The sequence below is a fragment of the Lipotes vexillifer genome, unplaced genomic scaffold (genome assembly GCF_000442215.2).
Source record: "Lipotes vexillifer unplaced genomic scaffold, Lipotes_vexillifer_v1.1 scaffold474, whole genome shotgun sequence".
In the NCBI taxonomy this organism is placed as follows: Eukaryota; Metazoa; Chordata; class Mammalia; order Artiodactyla; family Lipotidae; genus Lipotes; species Lipotes vexillifer.
In genome coordinates, this window is record NW_006772385.1 from 1,873,274 (window position 1) to 1,894,429 (window position 21,156).

General features: G+C 38.3%; 1 protein-coding gene across 2 annotated transcripts in view; it reads left to right on the top strand.

Moving 5' to 3' along the window:
* SLC25A40 (solute carrier family 25 member 40) overlaps positions 1-21,156 on the top strand; it is a 55,681-nt gene that overhangs the window by 24,387 nt on the left and 10,138 nt on the right. Inside the window, exons 3-7 of one of the 2 annotated variants that reach the window (XM_007447462.1) lie at positions 1,334-1,454; positions 2,673-2,732; positions 4,501-4,607; positions 18,637-18,704; positions 20,395-20,519. In XM_007447462.1, coding sequence (XP_007447524.1) covers positions 1,358-1,454; positions 2,673-2,732; positions 4,501-4,607; positions 18,637-18,704; positions 20,395-20,519 — 457 coding nt within the window. In that variant the 5' untranslated portion in view covers positions 1,334-1,357. The remainder of the gene's footprint in view (positions 1-1,333; positions 1,455-2,672; positions 2,733-4,500; positions 4,608-18,636; positions 18,705-20,394; positions 20,520-21,156) is intronic. The other variant, XM_007447463.1, reaches the window with a different exon arrangement.

Genomic DNA, 21,156 nt, shown 5'->3' on the forward strand with positions numbered 1-21,156 from the left:
GTTGTGGCATGTGGGCTCTAGAGCGCAGGCTCAGTAGTTGTGGTGCACGGGCTTAGTTGCTCCGTGGCATGTGGGATCTTCCCAGACCAGGGATCGAATCGGTGTCCCTTCCATTGGCAGGCGGATTCTTAACCACTGTGCCACTAGGGAAGCCCCGGGTGGTTATTTTTTAAAAATAAGTTTATAAGTGATTTTTGTATTCTTTTGTGTTAACTGAGTTTTTCAAAAGAGTATATATGTTGCTTTTCTCATTAAAGTTTTTTAAGATAACACTTCTTACGAAGGTTATGTTTTTGATTTTATTTTGTACCTTTGCAACAGTGTTTGATATGCAGTAAAAATAGTGCTATATTTACTGATAATTCTGTACTAGGTTCGAGTACCTGAGTAGTTCTTTTGAGGCTAAATTCAGATTTTGAGCCTTGTTGGTCAGCTGCTTTCATTCTTTTACATGGCCAGAGTCCATTTTCTTAATGATCTATTAATTGTCTTTCAAATGTGATGCTGCTCACATAGCTTAGCTGAAGGACATTATTTTTGGAAAATAGAGAACATGTTCTATTAATGATGATTGTTTAGTGCCTTGGGGTATAGAACTTACATGTTTACTTCTGATAGTGGTCAACAACATGTGCTTTGTTTTTTTAAATAAATTTACTTATTTATTTTTGGCTGCATTGGGTCTTCGTTGCTGTGCGCGGGCTTTCTCTAGTTGTGGCAAGCGGGAGCTACTCTTCGTTGTGGTGCGTGGGCTTCTCATTGCGGTGGCTTCTCTTGTTGCAGAGCACGGGCTCTAGGTGTGCAGGCTTCAGTAGTTGTGGCACATGGGGTCATTAGTTGTGGCTCACGGGCTCTAGAGCACAGGCTTAGTAGTTGTGGCGCACAGGCTTAGTTGCTCTGCAGCATGTGGGATCTTCCTGGACCAGGGCTCGAACCCATGTCCCCTGCATTGGCAGGTGGTTTCTTTTTTTTTTTTTTTGCGGTATGTGGGCCTCTCACTGTTGTGGCCTCTCCCATTGTGGAGCACAGGCTCCGGACGAGCAGGCTCAACGGCCATGGCTCACGGGCCCAGCCGCTCCACGGCATGTGGGATCTTCCCAGACCGGGGCACGAACCCGTATCCCCTGCATCGGCAGGCGGACTCTCAACCACTGCGCCACCAGGGAAGCCCGGCAGGTGGATTCTTAACCACTGTGCCACCAGGGAAGTCCTACAACATGTGCTTTGATAGTAATACTGGTTATTGTTTTTATAGTTTACTTAACTTTTAGCTGTTGATTTTAAGGGCATTTTCTATTACACTTTTATTTTACATCTTGCTTTTCTTTAACAGATTTTTCTTCTATTAGTTAAAAATATGGATCCTGAAGCAGAGGGACCACCAATTATCAAAGTGACTCCTCTTCAACAAATGCTTGCCTCTTGTACTGGAGCCATAATGACATCACTGATGGGTAAAATAATATGTAGATTATGTAACTGAATGAATCATTGATTCCATTTGAGTTTTACTGTCTGTGAAATAATGATAATATTATCATTCATGCTTCATCATGATAACATGAAAAGAACCCTGGACAGAGAATCAAGAGACTAGAATTTTAGTCCTTGCTTTGCCATTCTCAGGATGAGTGCACGTTGGGATAGTCCTTATTCTCTTTGAAATTAATTTTTCATCTCTAAACTTAGGGGCTTAGATCAGGAGTTCTTTGAGGTCACTATCAATATTAAACTTTTATGACTCTATTATCCTTTTTTTAATAGAAGATGGAATAAAATATTAGCATAATGAAAAATACAGAAATTGGACAACTTATAGTAGCAACAAATTCAAATTATATTTTACTTTGCTTTAGTAACAGTGAATTGCTTAAATTCCTCTGGACCACATTTTTCTTTTTTAATGAATTTCTTGTAGACACAGCCAAATGACATAGTTAGGTGACAGTTTAGCATTTTAATGACTTTAACTTGGCTAGTTTATTTAAATAAGATAGCAGATGATTAGAAAAAATGTAAACTTATTGCTTTAGAATGTAGTGTCTTTAGGTCAGAGTGCTAGGGTTGTAAAGGCTTTAGAGATCTTCTAATGTGACTTCCTCATTCTCAGACGAGGAAATACAGCCTGCAAATTAAAACCATTCTCCTTTGCTGCACTGTTTCCAAATGGAGTTACACAATGTGGTAGTAAGGATGATTTATGACTAGCTTACTCAAATTTGCATTATCTATAGTTTTTGTTTGATATAGGTGAATTTAACAGAATAGGAAGACTTATATTGTTTGATTATTGATTACTTGTAATACAGAATTATTCTCAAATATTTAAATGGACTTTTGGAACTTTCATTCTTTACCTTAGATAACATATTTTCTTACAAATACTAGTATTTTAGTTTTAATGCTAATGGAATTATAGTTGTAGAAATATTATAAATGAGAGTTGAGTACTTGTGAGAGAAGTAATTACATTTTCTCATTGGTACTCTTTAAACAAAATTCAAGGGCAAAAGATTAGAATATTAACACTGAAAACCACTTTAAGATAAATAATCTTGCCCATTATGTAGTCATGAGGAAAGGTATCATTCGGTGTATTTTGTGTTCTTTGGACAAATGTCTATACAATTTATAGGTATCACTTGTTAATTGAGATTTATGTATCTTCATAGTGACACCCTTTGATGTTGTTAAAATTCGACTCCAAGCCCAAAACAACCCATTCCCCAAAGGTATGTGTTCTGCTTATACTGAAAACATTGTTAGATTTTTAAATGTCGCTGTATTCATTTTTGTTTGAATAATATTTTTTGTTAGTTTTTAAAAATTGATGCCTTTATCCTCATGCAGAAACATTTTCTCATTTCTTAGTTGTACATGGTGAGGTCTAGGCAGAAAACAAATACAGTTGACCCTTGAACAATGATGGGGTTAGCACTGCCCACTGTCCACGTAGTTGTCTGCCTGTAATTTATAGCTGGCCCTCAGTGTCCACAGTTCCTCTGCTTTTGCAGTTCCTCATCCTTGGATTCAACCAGCTACAGATTGTCTAGTACTGTAGTATTTACTATTGAAAAAATGTGCGTAAGTAGACCTTCACAGTTCAAACCTGTGTTGTTCAAGGGTCAACTGCCTGTGTGTATGTGTATATAAAACATATAACACTTCCGTGAACCTACTAATTAAAGCAGAGGACAGTTTTATATTTGAGTATATGCCTCACAAGTAAGAACAGAATTAAACTTTTAAGGCATCTTAAAATCTAGCTTCCTACTTTAGTCCAGGAGCTGTGCTCATCCTACAGTATTCATCCAACAGTCATCTGATTGTTGCTTGAATAGTGATAGGAAAGTCATTATTTTACTAGGCAGCTTGGTTAATTGCTGGACATTATAGCTTATGTGGACTTTGAGAAGAAAGCGTAGTTATATGTTTTTATTAGATGGGCAAAAATAGCAATTCCTTGATCAATGTTTCGCGGTTTTATGAAGATAATGCTGTTTCAAACATGTTTACATAGCAGAAAACAGACTGTGAGAAAGCTAGCTTTCTCACAGACATAAATGCCACTCTCTTGAATGCATAGCAGTGAGACAGTGAACATCAGGCATTGTTTCAGGTGGATGAAAGGATAGATGGATTGTAGGAAGAGACTGAAAAGTAGTTTCCTGTACATTAAGGTTAGACTGATGTATTATGAAATTGACAGAATTATATATGGTCGAATAGAGAAGACAGTTTTGGTAGCAAGAATGAATCCAATAATGGGAAGGATCGTTATTAGAAAAAGTTGTAGTCAGTTAAGAGGGAGCTGACAAATGTCTAGCTTGAGCAGTATAAATACAGAGGAAGGGACAAAGCACAGCATTATTTACATTGGTTGAGAAAAACATTTTTTCATAGTCTTTTTTCAATTGATGTATAACATTGTATTAGTTTTAGGTGTACACTGTAATGATTTCATATATGTATATATTGAAAAATGATTACCACAATAAATTTAGTCAACTTTCATAACCTCACATAGTTAATAAATTTTTTTCCATGTAATGAGATCTTTTAAGATCTACTCTCTTAGCAACTTTCAGATACACATTAGATTTCATAATATATTTTTGTCTGAATTGCCCTTACATACCACAGGGTTTTCTTCTGGTCAAATAGAGAAGACGTACACCCATGCTGTCTTTTCAAAACAGGTTTTCTCCTCTGTCTTCCCTCTCCACTCCCTCAGATAACCGAAAAGAATTTATTTCCATGTGCATTTGCTGACTGCAGTCCTGAAAACATAATCCACTAATTTACTCAATTGCTTTTTACCACTGTGAGTTTAGAGCCCAGTGCTATGTCATTAAATCAAATTATTTATGTTTCATCCTAAAAGGTGAAGACAAAGTTATGTCTTTGTGTAGCCTGCTCATCGTACTTTCATTTTGTTCATATGTAAAAATAATACAGTTTTGTGAAATAATCACTGACTGTTAGAATCTTCTTTGTTAGGAAAATGTTTCTTATATAGTAATGGACTTATGGATCATCTATGTGTCTGTGAAGAGGAAGGCAACAAAGCATGGTATAAGAAGCCAGGACGTTTCCAGGGAACATTGGTAAAGAGATTATATTATTTATAATCACAGTATGTTTTCTAATATTTACTCTTATATATGAAATATTTAACGATTACAGGAGAGTGAAATGTCCATCAGGTAGTTAGCACACTTATCCACAGTTAAAAAGTAGACATTGAAGCAGGAAAGGGAAGGTACTTTTTTTGCTTTTAATTCTTTGCTAACTTTATTTTCATCTGTTGATGCTTAGGGAGTAGGTTTTTCTAAACTTGTTTATTTTGAGATACTTGTAGATCATATACAATTTTAAGAAAAATATACAGACAGACCCTATGTACCCTTTTTCCAGTTTCCCCCAGTGGTAACATGTGACAGGATGAGTACAATAGACCACAGGATATTGACATTGATACAGTGAAGATACAGACAATTCCATCACAGCAAGGATCCTTCCTATTTCCTTTTTATAGCTACATCCACTTCTTAACTCCTGGCAATCACTAATCTGTTTTCTATTTATATAATTTTGTCACTTTAAGAATGTTACATAAATGAAATAACATAGAACATTTTGGGTTTGGCACTTTTCCCTTAATTATCTGAAGATTTATTCAAGTTGTTTAATGTATCAATAGTTTGTTCCTTTTTATTACTCACTAGTATTACATGGTATGGATGTACCACAGTTTGTTTTCTGAGTGGTTTCCAGTTTTTGGCTCTGAATAAAACTGCTACATACATTCATTCACAGGTTTTTGTGTGAAAGTAAGTGTAAGAAAAAACTGCTCAGTTTTTTCTCTGAACACTCTCCTTAGAACACTTCTGAACTGATATGTGGGTTTTTTCCCCCATACCAGGCAACTCTCCAGGGTTCACAAACTGGGTATTCTACAATTTAACTCAATTCTGACACCATCTACCTGGAGTTAGTGTCAGGTCCCACAGGACTGCTCCCACTTCAGATGCCACTCGCAAGTCCAGGTTGTCACCTATGTTTCTGAATGACTGGCTGTAAATCAGAGGTTCCCAAGGTCTCCTCTTGGGTTCAGTAATTTGCTAGAAGAGCTCACAGAACTCAGGAAAACAGTTTACTTACTAGATTACTAGTTTATTATGAAAGGATACAACTCAGGAACAGCCAGACAGAAGAGATGCACAGGGCAAGACTTGGGGGAAGGGGTGTGGAGCTTCCATGTCCTCTCCAGGTGTGTCACTCTCCCAGCACCTCCCTGTGTTCACCAGCCTGAAAGCTTCCAAATGCCATTCTTTAGAGATTTTTATGGAGGCTTCATTACATAGAAACGATCGATCAAATCATGGACTCTTGGTGACTGACTAAACCTCCAGTTCTGCCTCCCTTCCCAGAACCCCTGAGGTTGGGGACTGGGGTAGGGTGGGGAGGGTGGGACTAAAAGTTCCAGCCTTCTAATCAAGTGGTTGGTTCCTCCTGGCAACCAGCCCCCATCCTTTGGTTCTCTAGGGCCTTTCCAAAAATCACCTCATTAACATAAACTTAGATGTGGTTGAAAGAGGCTTGTTGTGAATAACAAAAGACACTACTTTCACCTCTTATCCTCTGGAGCTGTTTCAGGACTGAGAACAAAAGACCAAAAATTATCAACAAAAGATACTTCCTTTGCTCTGTATTAATTAGGAAATTATAAGAGTTTTGGAGCTGTGTGCCAGGAACCATGGATTAAGGCCAAAATGTATATTTCTTATTTATTTATTTATTTATTTATTTTGCGCGGTACGTGGGCCTCTCACTGTTGTGGCCTCTCCCGTTGTGGAGCACAGGCTCCAGACGCGCAGGCTCAGTGGCCATGGCTCACGGGCCTAGCCGCTCCGCGGCATGTGGGATCCTCCTGGACCGGGGCACGAACCCGCGTCCCCTGCATCAGCAGGCAGACTCTCAACCACTGCGCCACTAGGGAAGCCCTATATTTCTTATTATTAATCATAATATCACTGTTAGTCTTCATTTCTCTGGGGTAAATGTCCATGAGTGCAGTTGTTGGGTCATATGGTAGTTGCATGTTTAAGGTTTAAGAAACTGCCAACCTGTTTACGAGACTGGTAGGACCATTTTACATTCCCAGTGGCAGTGTATGACTGATCTAATTTCTCCACAATCTCACTAGCATTTGGTGTTGTCACTATTTTTATTTTAGCAATTATGATAGGTGTGTAGTAGTATCTCATTGTGGTTTTAATTTACATTTCCCTTTTGGTTAGTGATGTTGAAAACCTATTCATATGCTTTTTAGCCATCAGTATATCCTCTTCAGTAAAATGGCTCTTCATGTCTTTTGCCCATTTTCTAATTTAACTGTTTGTATTTTTACTGTTAAGTTTTAAATGCTCCTTATACTATCTAGATATGAGTCCTTTGTTGAATGTGTGATTACTAAACATTCTTTCCCACTCTAACTTCCCTTCTTATACCCTTAAACAGGGTCTTTCATGGAGTATAAGTTATTAATTTTGATGAAGTCCAATTTGTCAGTTTTTTCTTTATAGATCATGCTTTTGGTGTCAAATCTAAGAACCCTTTATTTACCCTCAGATCTGAAGATTCTTCTCCTGTTTTTAAAGTCCTTGATCCATTTTGAGTCATTCTTATATAATGTATGGGTTTGAGGTTGAAGTTTGATCCTTTTTGTTTGTTCTAGCACGTGGTTGTCCAATTGCGTTTGTTGAAAAGGCTATCTTTCCTCCATTAAGATGCTTTTGCACATTGTCAGAAATCACTTGGGCATATCGTGTGGATCTATTTCTAGGTTGTTTATTCTGTAACATTTGTCTGTTACCTACATCAATACCACACGGTCTTAGTGTAGCTATAGAATAAGTCCTGAAATCAGGTAAACTGATTCCTCCCACTTTATTCTTATTTTTCTTTTTGAAAGTTGTTTTAGCTATTTCCAAAGTTTCTTTGTCTTTCCATATAAATTTTAGAATAATCTCGTATATACCTACAAAAAATCTTGATGAGATTTTTATAGGAATTATGTTAAACCTGTATGTCTTATTTGGAGAGAAATGACATCTTTACTGTGCTGAGTGCTCCAGTCTGTTTTTTCTTCTAGATATAATTGACATATAGCACTGTGTAAGTCTAAGGTGTACAGCATAATGATTTGACTTACATACATCATGAAATGATTTCCAGAATAATTACCATCCACCATCTCACAGATACAAAATTAAAGAAACAGAAAAAACATTTTTTGTGATGAGAACTCTTAGAATTTACTCTCTTAACAACTTCGGTGTATAACATACAGCCGTGTTCATTATCTTTATCATGTTGTACATCATTTATTAGTACTTATTTATGTTATAACTGGAAGTCTGTACCTTTTGGGCTTCATCCAATTCTCCCTTCCCCCCACCCCCAACTCTGGTAAACACAAATCTCATCTCTTTTTTACGAGTTTGTTTTTGAAGTATAATTAACCTACAATACTATGTTCCTGTTACACAACATAGTGATTTGATATATTTCTATGCATATCAAAATGATTACCATGATAATTCTAGTTACTGTACGTCACCATGTAAAAATATTACATAGTTATTGACTGTGTTCCTCACAAGATACATTTCATCCCCTTGAATCCTTTACTTTGTAACTAGAAGTTTATACCTCTTAATCTCCCTCACCTATTTCTTTTCTCTCTCTCTTCCCCCTCCCCTCTGGCAACCACCTGTTTGTTCTCTGTATCTGTAACTCTGTTTTGTTATGTTTGTTCATTTGTTTTTTTAGATTCCACATATAAGGAAAATGATACAGTGTTTGTCTTTCTCTAACTTATTTCAATTAGCATAATACCCTCTAGGTCCATCCATGTTGTCACACATGGCAATATTTCATTCTTTTCAATGGCTGAGTAATAGTCCATTATCTATCTATCGACTTACCAGTAGATAGGTAGGTTATCTGTATCTCACATTTTCTTTATCCATTCATCTATTTACGTTGCTTTCATATCTTGGTTATTGTAAATAATGCTTCAGTGAACATAGGGTGCATGTACCTTTTTGAATTAGTATTTTTGTTTTCTTTGTATACGTACCCACGAGTGGAATTGCTGGGTCATGTGGTACTTCTATTTAAAGTTTTTTGACGAAGCTTCACACTGTTTTCCATTGTGGCTGCACCAATTTACATTCCCACCAACAGTGCATAAGAGTTCCCTTTTCTCCACATCCTTGCCAACACTTGTTATTTGTTGTCTTTTGGATAATAGCCATTTTTACAGGTGTGAGGTGATATCTCATCGTGGTTTTGATTGGCATTTCCCTGATGATTAGTGATGGTGAGCATCTTTTCATGTGCCTGTTGGCCATCGGTATGTCTTCTTTGGAAAAATGTCTGTTTAGATTCTCTGCCAATTTTTTAATCAGGTTTCTTACTGTTTTTTTTGATGTTCAGTTCTATAAGTTCTTTGTATATTTTGGGTATTCACCACCTGTTGGATATATCATTTGCAAATATTTTCTCCTGTTCAGTGGGTAGCCTTTTCGTTTTGTTGATAGTTTTCTTCGCTGTGCAAAATCTTTTTAGTTTGATGTAGTCCCATTTGTTTATTTTTCCTTTTGTTTCCCTTGCCTGAGGAGACATATCCAAAAAATAATGCAAAGACCAATGTCAAAGAGCATACTGCCTATGTTTTCTTCTTCTTTTAAAAAAATTATTTATTTTATTTATTTTGGCTGCACCAGATCTTAGTTGAAGTACGCGGGATCTTCGTTGTGGCATGTGGGATCTTTAGTTGTAGTATGTGGACTTTTTTTGTTGTTGTTGTTGTTGGGGTACGTGGGCCTCTCACTGCTGTGGCCTCTCCTGTTGAGGAGCACAGGCTCTGGACATGTAGGCTCATTGGCCATGGCTCACGGGCCCAGCCGCTCCGCGGCATGTAGGATCTCCCTGGACCGGGGCATGAACCCGTGTCCCCTGCATCGGCAGGCGGACTCTCAGCCACTGTGCCACCAGGGAAGCCCAGCATGTGGACTCTTAGTTGTGGCATGTGGGCTTCTTAGTTATGGCATGCAGACTTCTTAGTTGTGGCATGGGAACTCTTAGTTGCGGCATGCATGTGGGATCTAGTTCCCTGACCAAGGATTGAACCCAGGCCCCATGCATTGGGAGCACAGAGTCTTACCCACTGCACCACCAGGGAAGTCCCCTGCCTATGTTTTTTTCTATTAAGAGTTTTGCCTTCAGGTCTTAAGTTTAAGTCTTTAATCCATTTTGAATTTTTTTTTAAATTTATTTTTAGCTGTGTTGAGTCTTCGTTGCTGCATGTGGGCTTTCATGGGCTTCTCATTTCTCACTGAGGTGGCTTCTCTTATTGTGGAGCACGGGCTGTAGGTGTACGGGTTTCAGTAGTTGTGGCAAGCGGGCTTAGTAGTTGTGGCTTGCAGGCTCTAGAGCACAGGCTCAGTAGTTGTGCACAGGCTTTGTTGCTCTGTGGCATGTGGGATCTTCCTGCAGCAGGGATTGAACCTGTGTCCCATGCACTGGAAGGCAGATTCTTTTTTTTGTTGTTGTTGCAGTATGTGGGCCTCTCACTGCTGTGGCCTCTCCTGTTGCGGAGCACAGGCTCCGGACATGCAGGCTCAGCGGCCATGGCTCACGGGCCCAGCTGCTCCATGGCATGTGGGATCTTCCCAGACTGGGGCACGAACCTGTGTACCCTGCATTGGCAGGTGGACTCTCAACCACTGCGCCACCAGGGAAGCCCGGCAGGCAGATTCTTAACCACTGTATCACCAGGGAAGTCCCTGAATTTATTTTTGTGCATGGTGTAAGAGAGTAGTCCAGTTTGATTCTTTTGCATGTAGCTGTCCAGTTTTCCCAACACTGTTTATTGAAGAGGCTGTCTTTTCCTCATTGTATATTCTTGCCTCCTTTATTATAGATTAATTGCCCATATGAGTGTGTGATTTCATTTCTGGGCTCTCTGTTCTGTTCCATTGATCTATGTGTCTGTTTTTGTGCCAGTAACATATTGTTTTGATTACTGTAGCTTTATAATATGTTTGGAATCAGGGACAATGATACCTACAGCTTTGTTGTTCTTCCTCAAGATTGCTTTGACGATTCAGGGTCTTTTGTGTTTCCATACAAATTTTAGAATTATTTGTTCTAGTTCTGTGAAAAAATGCCATTGGTATTGTGATAGGTATTGCATTGAATCTGTAGATTGCCTTCGGTAGTATGATCATTTTAACAATATTAATTCTTTTTTTTAAATTTAATTTTATTTATTTTTTATTTGGGGCTGCATTGGGTCTTCGTTGCTGTGCATGGGCTTTTTCTCTAGTTGTGGTGAACGGGGCCTATTCTTCATTGCAGTGTGCAGGCTTCTCATTGCAGTGGCTTCTCTTTGTTGTGGAGCATGGGCTCTAGGTGCGCGGGCTTCAGTAGTTGTGGCACTCAGGCTCAGTAGTTGTGGCTCAAGGGCTCTGGAGTGCAGGCTCAGTAGTTAGGGCGCACGGGCTTAGTTGCTCCACGGCATGTGGGATCTTCCTGGTCCAGGGATCGAACCCGTGTCCCCTGCATTGGCAGGCGGATTCTTAACCACTGCGCCACCAGGGAAGTCCCAACAGTATTAATTCTTCCAATCCAAGAACATCTGTTTGTGTCATCTTCAATTTCTTATAATTTTCTGAGTTCAGTATTTTACCTCCTTAGATTTATTCCTAGGTATTTTATCCTTTTTGATGTGATTGTGAATGGGATTATTTCCTTAATTTCCCTTTCTGATAGCTTGTTGTTAGTGTATAGAAATGCAACAGATTTCTGTATATTAACTTAGTATCTTGCAATTTTACCAAATTCATTGAGGAGCTCTAGTAGTTTTCTGGTAGCATCTTTAGGATTCTCTATGTATAGTATGTCATCTGCAAACAGTGACAGTTTTACTTCTTCCTTTCCAGTTTGGATTCCTTTTATTTTCTTCTTCTCTGACTGCTGTGGCTAGGACTTCCAAAACTATGTTGAATAAACTATAGTGAATAAAAGTGGTGAGAGTGGGCATCCTTGTCTTGTTCCTGATATTAGAGGAAGTGGTTTCAGCTTTTAACTGTTGAGTATGATGCTAGCTATGGGCTTGTTGTATATGGCTTTTATTATGTTGAGGTATGTTCCCTCTATAACCATATACCCACTTTGTTGAGAGTTTTTATCATGAATGAATGTTGAATTTTTTCAGAAGCTTTTTCTGCATCTGTAGAGATGATCATATGGATTTTATTCTTCAGTTTGTTAATGTGGTGTATCATTGATTGATTTATGGATATTGAACCATCCTCGCATCCCTGGGATAAATCCCACTTGAACCTGGTGTATGATCCCTTTTGATCATTGTTTATCATATTGTTGAATTCGGTTTGCTCATACTTCATTGAGGATTTTTGCATCTATGTCATCAGTGATATTGGCCTGTCATTTTCTTTTTTGGTGTGATCTTTGTCTGGTTTTGGTATCAGGGCAATGCTGGCCTCATAGAATGAGTTCAGAAGTGTTCCTTCCTCTGCAATTTTTTGGAATAGTTTTGGAAGGATAGGTGTTAACTCTTCTCTAAGTGTTTGGTAGAATTTACTTGTGAAGCCATCTGGTCCTGGACTTTTGTTTGTTGGGAGTTTTTAAATTACTTATTCAGTTTCATTACTGGCATTTCATCTGTTTGTATTTTCTATTTCTTCCTGGTCCAGTGTTTGGAGAGTGTACATTTAGGAATTTTTCCATTTTTTTCTTGGTCATCCATTTTACTGGCATATAGTTGTTCATCGTAATCTATTATGATCCTTTGTATTTCTGTGGTGCCAGTTGTAAGATCCCATTTTGACTTATAGGTTTTTGTGTATATATTCCTTTGCTGAGGCTTTCTAATTTTTCATTAGTTTCAGACATGTGTGTAAGTGATCATTCAATGATTCATATGTTGACTGTTTTAAAATCTTTGTCAGATAATTCTAATTTCTGTCAGTCTCAGTGTTGGTATCTATTTATTGCCTCTTTTCATTCAGTCTGACATCTTCCTGCTTATTTACTTATTTATTTGCCACGCTGTGCAGCTTGCGGGATCTTAGTTCCCCGACCAGGGATCAAACCCGGGTCCCTGGCAGTGAGAGCGCCAAGTCCTAACCACTGGACCGCCAGGGAATTCCCTCTTCCTGCTTCTTAAAATGACAAGTGATTTTTTTTCTTTTTTACTGAAACCAGGAAATTTTGAGTATTATGTTATGCAACTCTGAATCTCATTTAAACATTCTATTTTAACTGGCCTTTTTGACACTGTTAACTCAGAGGAAGAGGGGTGCCACCCTGTTATGTCTGGGCAGAACTGGAAGTCCAGGTTCCTCACTCAGCCTCCACTGACACATAGGGTGTGGGAGAGGGCTCTTTGCTGTTGGACAGTATGGTCTGAATGTTTGTGTCCCCCCCCCCCCGCCCCCAAATTCATATGCTGAAATCCTTATGCCTGATGCAGTTGTTTTAGGAGGTGGAGCCTTTGGGAGTTGATTAAGCCATGACGGCAGAGACCTCATGAGATTAATGCCCTTAGTAAAGAGACCCCAGAGAGCTCCCTTGCCCCTTCTGCCTTGTGAGGACACAGTGAGAAGTCTGAGATCCAGAAGAGGACCCTCATTTGACCTTGCCAGCACCCTGATCTTGGACTTCCAGCCTTGAGAACTGTGAGAAATAAATTTAGGTTGTTCATAAGCTATCCAGTCTGTGCTGTTTTGTTTAGCAGCCTTAACAGACTAAGACAGTGGGCATGGAATTTCTGACTCCCCTTGTGATTTCCACTGCCACTGGTTGGGGGAGGTAGTCTCATTACTGTCAAGTGATGGTAAAAGCCCTGATTCTCCACTACTCCTTCTCTGATACCACTGTAAGAACCCTTAGCATATTCATCATTGTTATTGAAAAATCCCCAGTCTGATCCTTCCAAAATCTCTGCCATATCTGAATCTGGTTCTGGTGCTTCGTTTGTTTCTTCAGACGATATATTTTGCCTTTTAGCATGCTTTGTAATTCTTTTCGTTGAAAGCTGGACATGATGTATTTGGTTAAAAGACTGAGGTAGATAGACCTTTAATGTGAGCTTTATCTGGCTAGACATTAGGCTATGTTTACTTCTTGTTATAGCTGTGTTGTCAGAGACTAAAATTTCCTCTACTGTCCTAGTTTTTGTCTTGCCTGTTGTCTTTGGGTTTTCCTGGAGACTCCTCAGATAGTAAAATAGTTTCCTTTGAGTGTAAGATTTTTTTTTAAGGAAAATAGAGATTTGGGGCATATTTCAAAAATGGTGACTTTTCCCCTTACCCTGCTGGAAACAGGAGGGGATTTTTCTCTGATCCTAACAGTGAGAACATGGTAGGGCTCATGGAACTGAAACTCATGAAAGCCTAAGGACCCTCCTACAGCAGCCCCCTCAGAGTTTTTGATTCTCGAGTTAGTATACACTGAGCAGTCTGTCAATTATAAAGTTTTCCTGTTGGTCCTGGTTCTTACTTTGGGCTTCTACTCTGTTAAGCTGTGAGTGAGTCTCTGTATCTGTCTGTCCATCTCTCCAATGTTCAAGGCAGCAGTTTGATCTGTGACCTCAATCCCCTGACCAGTCTAAGAGGAGTTGTTGATTTTTCATTTTGTTCAGGTTTTTTCTTGTTGTGAGAACGGAAGTGAGGACTTCCAAGCTCTTTACGTATAGGACCAGAAATCAGAATTCTTCTTTGGATTTATTTTGGTCATTGTCTTCTACTTTCTTGGGTGGAACATGGATTATTGATTTTAAGCCTTTCTTTTCTCAGCTCAGCATTAAAAGCCATAAATTTCCTTCGAAGCATTAAATTAGATGTGTTCCATAAATTTTAATGTTGTGTTTCCATTATCAATCAGTTGAAATATTTTCTAATTTCCTTTGTAATTTTCTTTTGCCATAGATTATTTAGAAGTCCAATATTCAATTTCCCAATAATTGGATTTTTTTCTAGATATCTTATTTCTCCTGATTTCTAATTTAATTCCAATGTGGTCAAAGGAACATACTCTAAGTTTTCAGATTTTTGAAATTTATTGAGTCTTGTGTAATGGACCTACGTATGATCTGTCTTGATGACTTTTTTTTTTTTTTTTTTGGCGGTACGTGGGCCTCTAACTGTTGTGGCCTCTCCCGTTGCGGAGCGCAGGCTCCGGACATGCAGACTCAGCAGCCATGGCTCACGGGCCCAGCCACTCCGTGGCATGTGGGATCTTCCCGGACCAGGGCACGAACCCGTGTCCCCTGCATCTGTAGGCGGACTCTCAACCACTGTGCCACCAGGGAAGCCCATTGGTGACTATTTTTAGTGCACTTTAAAACCTGTATTCTGCAGTTGTTGGGTATAGTGTTCTATAAACCATTAGGTCAGGGTGGCTGATGCTTCATTTAGATCTTCTGAATTCTTACAGATTTTTAAAATTATTATATCATTCTCTGTTAGAGGATATAATAAACTTTAGTTATGATAGAGGATTTGTCTGTTTTTTAGTTCTGTCAGGTTTGCTTCATGGGTTTTGAACCTCTCATTAGGAACATTTACTTGATATGTTTTCTGATACATTTTTATTATAATGAAATCTCTTTATCACCGGTAATGTTCATTATCTTGAAGTCTTTTATCTGTATGTAATATAGCCACCTTTCAGCTTTCTCATTAGTGTTTATATGGCCTCTTTTTCCATTCTTTTACTCCAAGACAGTGGTATAGTTGTGCCTTGTTTTTTTACCCTAGAGACTCTTCAGATAGGATCTGAGACTTCTGCAGTTCTTTTAGCTGTGATCGTCTGTTGTTTTACAGGAGCCCTGTTGATATAGTGGCTTTTAATTGGGAAATTTCACCCTTTAATATAATTTTTCATGTGGTTGGGTGTTAAATCTACTATTTCTGTATGTTTTTTTTTTCCTTAACTGCTCCCTTTTTCACTCATTTCTTGCCTTTTTTTGGATTATTTGAATTTTAATAATACTACATTGATTTCTCTGTTCCCATTTCTAGGGAGACAGTTCTTCAAAAGTGTTTCACATTTCTTCATATCTTGTGAGCATGGCATTGGCTGCCCTTTGTTCCTGACCATCTTTTCAAGGATGTTTGCAGAGTGAATAACCTTGGAAGATTCAGTGCTTCCCTCTAGAGCAAGGGGATGGCATCCTTACTTCCTATTATAAAGGATTTGGATTCCCTAAGGTCAGATTTCCTTTCCTGTAATGCAGTCATCTATCCTTCACACTGCCCTGTGGAAATTGGGGCTCAGGAGACAGGCATCAAAATGCTGATACTCTGGCTGCTGCTACTGCCGCAAGTAATAAACTTTGTCTCACCCCAGAGAGTTTTGTCTTTACCATCTCTCATGATACCGTGGCAGGCTGACTAGCTAACTAGGAAATAGGGTGAAATCTCAGACCCCTTACAGTCTTGACATCCTTTACTCCCTCCTCTTCCTTTGTGCTCTTGCTTCATTGATAGTCCATCTTGTTACCTTACAAATTCCACAATTCACAATTAGAATTTTTGATTTAAATAGTCTTATGTCTTTTAAATAGTTAAAAAGAGAAAAGAGAGAAATACATATTTTACATGTAACCACTTATTTACCATTTTTGTACTTCCTGCCTTTCTGAAGATTGTAGTTACAATGTGCCATCATGACCCTTTATCCTGAAGAACTTTTTACAGCATTTCTTTAGTGAAGGTATTTTGGCAGTGCAGTCTCTAAGTTCTTGTTCTTACAGAAATGTCTTTATAAAGCATTTTTGAAGTGTGTTTGGCAGCATACAGAATTCTGGCTTAGTTTCTTTTTCAGCACCTTAAATATGTCATTACATTGTCTTTTGGCCGAAATTTCACGTGTCTGATGAGAAGTTAGTCTTCATTTATCATCCTTTCCCTATATGTATTTAGTCATTTTTCTTTTGTTTTTTGTTTGTATGTTTTGGTTTGGTTTTTAAAATAATTTTTTCTTATCGTGTTCTGAATTTACAGCATTTTTTAAAAATTTATTTTTAATTTTATTTATTTTTGGGTGTGTTACGTCTTCGTTGCTGCGTGCAGGCTTTCTCTAGTTGCGGCGAGCGGGGGCTACTCTTTGTTGCTGTGCGTGGGCTTCTCATTGTGGTGGCTTCTCGTTGCAGAGCACGTGCTCTAGGTGCATGGGCTTCAGTAGTAACGGCACGCGGGCTCAGTAGTTGGGGCACACGGGCTTAGTTGCTCTGTGGCATGTGGGATCTTCCTGGACCAGGGATCGAACCCATGTCCTCAGCATTGGCAGGCAGATTCTTAACCCCTGCGCCAGCAGGGAAGTCCCTGTTTGTTTTTATTCAGTTGGGATTTTTTTGAGATTTTGGGCTCTGATATCTTTCACTAATTTGGGGAAGTTTTTGGTCATCATTTCATCAGGTAATTTCCTGTTCTGTTCTGTTTCCTTTCCTCTATGACTCCACATTAACCTGTGTTACACCACTTGATATTTCCCCTCAGGTCTCTGAGGCTCTGATAATTTTTCTTCATTCTCTTTCTTTGGTCACGCTGCACAGGTTGCTGGATCATAGTTCCCTGATCAGGGATTGAACCGGGCCCTTGGCAGTGAAAATGCAGAGTCCTAACCACTGGACTGCCAGTAAATTCCCATTTTTCTTCATTCTTCAGATTTAATAAGTTCTGTCTTCAACTCCAGTGACTCCTTGATGTCTCCTTTCTGCTGTTAAGCCCACTTAGTGAAGTTTTCGTTTCAGGTTTAGAATTTTCATTTGGCTTTTTTTTTTTTTTTTTTTTTTTTGCGGCCATGGCTCACGGGCCCAGCTGCTCCACGGCATGTGGGATCTTCCCGGACCGGGGCGCGAACCCGTGTCCCCTGCATCGGCAGGCGGACTCTCAACCACTGCGCCACCAGGGAAGCCCTGGCAGTTTTTGTATAGTAACAATTTCCTTGCTGAAATTACAAATTTGTCCATTCATTACACATACATCATCTTTTAAATTCTTGAATGTGTTTATAATAGGTGCTCTGGAGTGCTTGTCTGCTGATTGCATCATCTTAATCATCTCAGTGTTGGTTTCTGTTGACTACTTTTTCTTTGAGTATGGGCACATTTTCTTGTTTCTTTTTATGTCTAATGAATTTTGATTGGATAGTGAACATTATGAAGAATGCATTGTAAAGACTGTGGATTTTTAAATATTCTTCTAAAGAGTCCGTTCTGTTCTAGAAGGCAGTTAACTTTGGCTGGATTCAGCCTTTCACGCTCAGGCACCATTGTGGTGGGCTGCAGCTGAAATTTCCGCCCAGCCTTTAGTTGCTGGGTTTTTTTTGGTTGGTTTCTGCCAGAACTCTGTTGTCTTCTCCTGGGGTTGTGTAATTTAGTGGTGAGCCACGTTTTGTGGCTGATTTTGTCTCTAAATTTGGGGGCTTATGTCCTCTGCAGCCTTTTTTCCTACCATTAACCTTGTAACTTTCTGATTAGTCTACCAGACTGAACTCTGATATTTGCCATCTCAAGCAAGTAAATGTGCTTTTCCTTGCAACTCCCACAGGCAAAAAGCTGTAAATTTGCAAATCTCACTCACTGCACTTTGTCTTTCAACAGTAAAGCTTCCCTATAGTTTCTCCTTGCTTTTGGTTCTTCTCCAGAGATTTCAGATATTGGGTTTAAATAATATTTTCTCAGATTTCATAATTGGACAGGAGAGTTAATCTCTGCTATTCATCCACTTCCTTTTTATAATAATCTTTGAAAACATTGCTTCTAAGCCCTAAAGTAGAACAATCCCAAGCTGAGTAATACAGATTTTATTCTGTAAGCAGGAAGTATCATCCAGAAATGCTTTACTTGTGTTTGAAAGTTGAGAAAAATTCTTTTTATTTTTTTTAAAGAATGGGCATACATAAATCTGTGAAGCTTTTATTTTAGAAATAAGTGCTTGAAAGAAACAAATTACCAATCATCACTACAAACTTTTTTGTATGTAAGGTTCAGGTATATATTTTGACCACTTCTTTCTATTATAATTTTAGGATGCCTTCTTGAAAATCATTCGAAATGAGGGCATTAAATCCCTGTGGAGTGGCCTTCCTCCTACCTTGTAAGTTGAAATTTAATGTTTTTCTTACTAAATGATGGTTGTTATTTTGCCTTATAATCAGCCTCATTGGACAACATCATGCACTTTTAATGTTAGTGTTTTTTCATTTTCTAGAGTATTTTTTTGTGAATCTCACAGCTATCCACATATTTGATGATTTGCTGGTAGGATTCACAGGACCTAAAGAAGGTGATAATCATGTCTGCGGTTTATTACAGCAAAAGAAACGAAGCAGAATCAGTAAGGGAAAAGGACGACAGGAGTCGACCAGGCAAAGGCACCCTGAGCCCTCCCGAGTGACACTGCAGAGCGTGTGCTGCTTCTCCCAGCACTGAGCCGCAGCGGCACACACAGTGTTTCTGTCTCGTGCAGCCCTGGAGTCTGAGTCTAGGGCTTGTACTGCGGGCTGATGACACAGGCACATTCTGTTTGTGACCAGCTGTGATGACCAAAACTCCAGCGCCCCAAAAAGCAAGCAGATGTTTACCAAAAATCACATCATTTGCACAAATCAACCTAGACAAGCTGGTTTAGTGCTCCAGACATACAGAAAAACCTTGTTTTAGGGAATATTCCAAGGGCTAAATTCCTTGGGGGTGACCAAAGGTCAAGCAGGCAGATAGGTCCTCCTGAAGATACAGATTAGAGCAGCTAGGCCTGCTGTGTTCATTTTTGTGCACAAGCATAATTTTTTTTTCATGTTCAGAAATTAAGAATTTAGTGTTCATTTGACTGTTTATTTTACTAAAATAATGAGAGGTATTGTGCTATGTATACTTTCCTTTTCCAGATAATTATAATTCTCTACTAACTAGCTATTATATGAATTAACTTGACAAGCTAGTAAGGCTGAATGTAAAAATCCCATAATATCTTGACTTTCTCTGCCTCCTTTCTTTCTAATTTATCTTTTTATAGAGCAAATTAGTCAGTTTTGAGGCATATATTCTTAACAGTGCCTGAGGCTATAAAGTTAGCGGTAGATCCAAGAGCAGCAGTCGGTCTTATTCCTACATTCTCATCGTCACACTTCACTGTAGAACATTAGGCATTTCCATGTGTGGTCTGTTAATGTCCTTGATTAGGCCATAAACAGAGACTGGTTTTTTGTTGCATTAATATTTATGACATGACAGTACCTGCAACTTTGTGTTTAATTAAGGACTTCCTCTTGATATTTTCATTTAAAAGAATAAGTCATTGGAATTTCCTCAAAATTCTAGTATATATAATTCCAGCGACATTAATTGTAATTTATTTTCAGTTATAAGTAGGTATGGTATATGGTCCACAGTTCAAAAGAATTTTACAATTGTGCTTGTACTTTTGACTTTAGTGATTTTCATGTTATCGTAATGTAGTTGAGAAGGAAGACCAGAAACAGAGTAAGTCAAGGAGATAGAGAAGTGTCCTCATTTGTCTTTTCTTATTTATGACCTGACTGGGTGCTCTGTAACTTAACTTCTCAACTACAGTATAAACCTTTGGAGAGCACATACCTACTTTACACCTTTTTGTTGCCTAAGTTAAACACTAATAGTTTTTTAAATTAAAAAAAAAATTGATCTCATGGCTGATTTGTTGTGGTTTTCAGCTTATATAAAATAGAAGGATTTTATCTTATATTTAATAATAAGAATATGCTTAAGCCTTTGACAGTGTTGTACAAATCTTTTTGTGTTTCTAACAGAGTGATGGCAGTTCCTGCCACAGTTATTTATTTTACCTGCTATGATCAATTAACTGCTCTTCTGAGATCTAAATTAGGAGAAAGTGAAAGCCGCATACCAATTGTTGCTGGAATTGTGGCTAGAGGTAAGTAATAAATTACTATATTTTCATTCTGATTTCTGCTTAACGCTTGTTTTAAAATTTTGATATTCATAGAGAATTTGTTTAAAATACAGAGTATTGGTAAAGACATATTTTGCATTGTAGTTTGGTACTGATTTGTTAATATCTGTACTCTAGAATTCATATTGTATGGTGATTGCTATCGGAATGAGATGGGATCAACCTATCCCTGTCAAATCTTGGACAGAGATTTTAGATTTGAGATTTTAGACTTTAGATTCTAGATTTTAGGATGATAACAGCTGTCAGATTAATGCCAACATCTTTAATCATTTTCCTTATAGACTTTGAGATTCAGGGTTTAATCATAAGGAAATTTGCCTCTGCACAGAAGGACATTTTTCTCTGTGCAGTGGAAGTGAAGTTTGTAGTAGTCCTGGTTGATGTATAAGGGTTGTGGAACTGCTCTTGAAAGTGTTGAAACCAGAAAGAGTAAGGTATGTGAAATAGCTTTATCAAGGAAAAAGATCTGAGCCAGTATGGTTGGTATCATAAGATATTTGACTTTAAGGTTTGCTTCATTTCAGAATAAAAGCTTAAAATACAAAAATGCACGAAATATTAATTTTTGCATGTGTGTTTTCATAATGCATGGCTT